General features: G+C 50.9%; 1 protein-coding gene across 1 annotated transcript in view; it reads right to left on the minus strand.

Annotated features, from left to right (window-relative positions):
- COL15A1 (collagen type XV alpha 1 chain) overlaps positions 1-5,726 on the minus strand; it is a 102,111-nt gene extending 96,385 nt beyond the window's left edge. The window contains exons 1-2 of the mRNA XM_059411206.1: positions 5,319-5,726; positions 5,145-5,230 (exon numbers count right to left, since the gene is read on the minus strand). Coding sequence (XP_059267189.1) covers positions 5,145-5,230; positions 5,319-5,329 — 97 coding nt within the window. The 5' untranslated portion in view covers positions 5,330-5,726. The remainder of the gene's footprint in view (positions 1-5,144; positions 5,231-5,318) is intronic.
- Between the last annotated feature and the right edge of the window lie 274 nt (positions 5,727-6,000).

A 6,000-nucleotide genomic window follows, 5' to 3' on the forward strand; every position in this document is an offset into this window, starting at 1 on the left:
AAGGGCTCCCACGGAAAAGGGAGACAAACATACTGACACTGGCGGGGGCAGGGGGGAACAGTGGGGGGCGCCAGGAGAGACAGATGAAGGTCATGGGGAATTTCCACGATGAGAAAGCTTATCTGGCAAGATGCCTCTACCAGGGTACCATGTAAACTGGTAAGTAGCATTAGGCCTTCAAGAGAAACAGAGGGCAAGGCAGTCTCTGGATAGAGAGAGGAAGTCACATCTTGTGCTAAGTCAAAGAGACTATAAAACCCTAAGATGACATGGGAAGCTATGAGTGGCTCTGCGGCCAGTTCTCAATCTGAGGTCTGTCATAAAAATACACAGGCGGCACAGGAGGCCCCCGGGGGCATTCCCCACTTTCTATAAACCCGAAAAGTTTAGCCAGTAATTAAAACACTACCATCATTTATCTTCATTACAACTTCCAATGGTGTGTAAGCAATAGTAGCTCACCACAGGCCATGACCCCGGGGAGGCAGGAGGCCAAGGACAGGACATCTCAGGTAGGACCCTTCCCCACTCCTCTCTCCTTCAAGAAAGCACATCAGATGGCCATGAGTGAGAGTGAGGTGGTTAGAGGAAAATCCCAAACTGGCTCTGATTAGCATTCAGATTTGCCTCCAAGATCTGCAGATGGCCAACAAGCCTGTGAGAAGATGCTCGACATCACTAGTCATTACAGAAACGCAAATCAAAACAACAAGAAGGGGCCACTTCACACCCACTAAGATAACCGTAATTAAAAAATGGAAAAAAAATAAGTGTTGGCAAAGATGTGGAAAAATCAGAGCCTCGTATGCTGCTGGGAGAACTATGGAATGGTGCAGCCACTGTGGAAAGATCTGGGAATCTTTACAAAACCCAAGCATGGAATGACCACATCACCCAGCAGTTCTACTAGGTATATACCCAAAATAATTAAAACAAGTACTCAAATTCTTGTACACAAATGTTTCTAACAGCACTATCCATGATAGCTAAAAGGAGGAGACAACACAAATGTCCCCATTGAAGGAAGAATGGATAAATGAAAGTGGTATATCCATTCAGTGGAATATTACGCAGCCATAAAAAGCAATGAAGTCCCGACACACGCTACACATGGATATCTCTCAATGATATCATGTTATGTGAAAGAAGCCAGACACAAAAGACCCAAGTTATTTGATGCCATTTATATGAAATAGAACGGGCATATCCATAGAGACACAAAGCAAATCAGTGGTTGCTTAGCACTGGTGGGGTGAGCCTAGGGAAAATGGCCAGGGACCACTTAATAGAAATTAGACTTTTCACTCTTTGGAGTGATGAAAACATTTTGCAACTAGACAGGAAAAAGCTGTACCACAATATGAATGTACAGACTGCCACCAAACTGTACACACGAAAGTGGCTAGTTTCATGTTATGTGAATTTCACCTTAGTAAAAAAAAGTCAGAGAAGATAACCAGAGATCAAAAAAAAAATACATGGAAAGGCAATCAACTTGATAATCAGGAAAACATAAATTAAGACTACAGTAAGATTCTAGGGGTCCCTGGGCGGCTCAGTCATTAAGCACCTGCCTTTGGCTCAGGTCATGATCCCAGGGTCCTAGGACTGAGCCCTGCATTGGCCTCCCTGCTCAGTAGGAAGCCTGTTTCTCCCTCTCCCACTCCCCCTGCTTGTGTTCCCTCTCTCACTGTCTCTCTCTCTCTCTGTCAAATAAATACATAAAATCTTGAGGAAGAAGAGAAGACTACAGTAAGATTCTAGTATATGTGCTGCCGAAGCGAGCACTACAGTAAGATTCTACAATGTACTTATTAGAAGGGCCAAAATTCAGCCCAGCGACAAGACCAAGTGCTGTTAGAGATTTGAAAAAGTGGGAGCTCTTACACCAGGCTGGCGACCATGTACCTCGGGGCTGGCATTGTCTGTTCGGCCTCAGCGGCACACCCCGTAACCCAGCACTTGGCCCCTAGACACAGAACCAACAGGTATATGTGCCCCTGTGCACCGAGACACATGTACGAGAATGTTCAGAAACACATCGCTCTCTCTGCCAACATGGAAATGCCCCAAAGCCTGTTGGAGAAAAATGGACAGATAATGTACAGCATATTAATCCAGTGGGAAATGATACAGCGACAAAGATGAATTCACTACAGCCACATACAACAGCGTAAATGAATCTCAAAACTTAGTATTAAAAAAAAAAAACGTAATATTCAGTGAAAGATACCATGTGTAAAGTTCAAACTCAAGTCAAATGGAACTGCAGACTTTGGGGATACATGCTTAGGTACTACAGTTATTTTTAAAAAGTAAGGAAGCAATCACCATAAAAGTCAAGGTGATGGTGACCTCGAGGGCAGGGAGGGAATAATCACATCCAAGGAGTGCAAGAGAACTTCTAGGGCTATCTTATTTCTTTCCCTTTTTTTTTTTTTAAGAATTTATTTATTTATTTGACAGAAATCATAAGTAGGCAGAGAGGTGGGCAAGGGTGGTGGGGAAGCAGGCTCCCTGCTGAGCAGAGAGCCCAATGTGGGGCTCAGGGCTCAATCCCAGGACCCTGGGATCTTGACCTGAGCTGAAGGGAGAGGCTTTAACCCACTGAGCCACACAGGCGCCCCCTATCCTATTTCCTGACCTGGGTTATATGGATGTGTGATCTATGATAAATCATTGGGCTATACTTTCTGTGAGCACTTTCCTGCATGGGTGTTAAATCTCATGGTAAAACAGTTTAAAGAAATCTAAGTAAGTTGCATCTATCAGGATTTTATTAGCAGGAACAAATTACCTATGGAACCACTGCCCCTGTCCCCCAAACCACTTCCCTATCTGCTAAAAGAGAGGTATCCCGATGGCACTGTAACTTTATTGGCTCGGCTATGATGTGTTTGGGGCACAAGGATTGGTGTGGGGGACAGGGTCCCATTGACAAGCGTCCCTTTAAATAGGGCAGGCCAGGAAACCCTCAGGAGCTAGGAAGCCTTGAGACTTTGGGCCTTGGTTTCCTTATTAAAGCACAAAGATAATAACAGTCCTGGTCCCTGCCTTCTGCAGTGATTCTGAGGACTGGATGAAGGTAACTCAGACCTGCTCACACCTCTGCCTGAAAGTATAAAGTGGTTTGTTTTAAGTGTTGGCCTGATTAAAGTGCATGCAAAATCTGGTTTGCAGGAGGATATTTCATGTGTCTGGGAAGAGTCTCTGCAGAGGCTCCGAGGGACGCCTAGTACCCATCAGTTGCAAATGGCCCTTTCGTTGACCTTTTTGGCTCCTGAGGGTTTCCTGGCACTTCCTTTTTACGTTATAGATGGGAACAGGACTTCCTCTGTGTTGTTTCTAACAACAGACTTGGCATCAAGGAGTCCAGCCTCCAAACACAGGAGAAGAAATAAAAACACCAAAGTCTCTTTTCCTAGAATCTCCTTCCTTTTTGGAAGTGGGGGTTATAGCAAAATTCACAAAGACCACGCAACATAAAGCTGCCCTCTGCCGCTGAGCCAGCAGTATCCTCTAGCACATGAAAACTGCAATGTTTCGACATGGGCCATGGTGCTGAGAAGCCAAAGCTGTGCTCCAGCTGCCCTTTGATCTGCAAGAAATGCCAGGCTGGAGGCTCGGGCAGGAAAAAGTGGTCTTTGAATTTAGGTCTTGCTCCCAAGGAGACAATGGTCTAGGCTGTCTGAGGCTTCCTCTGGCACACAAAGAGTTAACCCAGGCCACCCTCCATAGTTTCCTGCAAAGGGAAGGAGGTTGATTCCCCTTCTCACACATTTCTTCTCTTGAGGCTAAGTACTGATTTTCTAAATTCAAAAGGGGTGGGAGGCTACCGCTGGGCCAACATAGTTCCGCAACAACACAGCAAGGAGAAAGAGCTGAGGGAGCAAGGACCAGAGCCCAGGGCTTTTTGGGACAAATCCTGCCTTTGGGACAGGCCACTTCTAAGCCTCTCTCAGACTTCATTGCTTGCTCACACAACTGTTTCAAGGATCAAAAAAGTTCTATCACTTACTTTGTGCCTAGTATGGGTCACAGTATGGAAAGCATATTATTTCTAATACCTCTTTTAATCTTTGCAGCATCCCTAGGAGGACAGGTGGTCTAATTATTGCCCTTTACTGTAAACGGAGGCACAGAGACGTGAAATTCATTGTCCTGAGCTGGGTCACCTAACTCAGCCACAATTCAAGCCCAGACAGCCTGAAAACACACTTTAACCAAAATCAATTTTTTTTATTTATTTATTTATTTATTTTAATCCTCAGTTTGTTGTATTACATTTTTTAAAAAAGATTTTATTTGTCTGACACACACACGCAGGCACACACATCACATCACCAGTAGGCAGAGAGGAGGGGGTGGCGGGGAGCAGGCTCCCTGCTGAGCAGAGAGCGCGATGTGGGGCTCGATCCCAGGACCCTGGGATCATGACCTGAGCTAAAGTCAGAGGCTTAACCCACTGAGCCACCCAGGCACCCCCCCCCCAAAAAAAATCTTTTAACTCAGACCCTACCAGTCATCCACCCGCCTCTGGGTTCTGGTGGGGAAACTGATGTTCGGGGAACCAAACCTCCACCCCAGCTCTTCTCATCACCCATGGCACCACTGCCTGAGACGGATGGGGGACTCCCTTAGGTAATTCAAGACTAAGTTAAACATCGAGGTAATTTGGTCCCGTTATTTGTTGCGCGGCAAAGGTGCCAGGTGTCCCTGCTGGTGGTCACGCTCCCGCACCTGTGTCCAGAGAGGGCACCAGACCTGCCCTTACAATGAACCAGCCAGCACGCACGACCTGCACGCGGGCGCTGGGTGAGCTGGAGCTAACTGTCCCCGCGGAGCCGCTGGCGCTGTCACTGTGCTTCCAATGTCCCTCTGTGCTTACGATCCGGGGGGCCGCGATTAGCTCCACAGTGGCCCGACGGCTCGCCACCCGCCCTGCGGGTGAGGGACTCCCGCTCGCCCCTCGCATCCTCTGCACCGCCCGGGGAAGCTGCGGGGCCGCCAGTGCGCACCGCGCGGCGAGGACTCCCTTTTATGTCCAGGAATGAAGAGCGCACCGCAGGCACGCCCGCCGCCAAAACCAACTTCCCCGGAGGGCGCGGAGGCAGACGGTGCCACCCTCGGGCCGGGTCGCTTACCTGTCGCGGAGCGGGTCCGGGAGACAGCGGGGAGAAGCGCGGAGATCGAAAGCAGCAAGAGCAGGCGCCAGCAGCGCGCGTTCCTCCTGCAAGAGGTGGCGGGGGGGCGAGAAGGTGAGGCGGGCGGGAGGGCCGAGGGGCCGAGCGACCGGGGCGCGGGGAAGCGAGTCTTACCTTGGCGCCATCTCGCAGGCCTGCCGAGCCCCCGAAGGCACCGTGCGCCCGGCTGCGCGCTGGCCGCCGCTCGCCCTTCCTGCGGCGAACAAAGGCGGCGCTGGGCAGCGGCGGCGGCGGGCAGCCTCGTCGCTCCCCTGAGTCACCCGCGCTCTGAAACCCGACTCCGCCGCGCCCTGCGCTCCCCCGCGCGCCGTGCCGCGCCCACCTCGGCCAGCGGCGCCGCACTCACGCCCCGGGGGTCCCCGCCGCCGCCGCCGTCCCCACGCCCCTCTCCCCACTTCGACGGACGCGCGCTCCCGGCCGTGGCCGCCACGGGGACGGCCTTATGTAACCTTCGAGAAAAGCCCCACAGCCGCGCTCCTCTGGGTACGCGGGGCTCTGCCTCCCTTCCGCTCTAACGTCTGTCCCAGTGGGGGCTGCCCCGCAGGCGACGCGCTCTCCTTTCATGGGCCAATGGAATTCTCTCCACCGCCCAGGGAGGCTGGAGTCATTGTGATTTTCTTCAATGACGGAGGAAGAAACTGAGGCTGAGAGAGATGGAGCGAACGTCCAACCAAGATCACACAGCGGGACCGAGTTCTGACAGCTGTGCCGGCCCTGAACGCCTGACCCATGAACCCCACAGAAATGGCCCCGCTTCTAGGGGTTCGGTGCTACATACAAACTCATGCAGCAAAGA

Source organism: Mustela nigripes, chromosome 9 (genome assembly GCF_022355385.1).
Source record: "Mustela nigripes isolate SB6536 chromosome 9, MUSNIG.SB6536, whole genome shotgun sequence".
NCBI lineage: Eukaryota > Metazoa > Chordata > Mammalia > Carnivora > Mustelidae > Mustela > Mustela nigripes.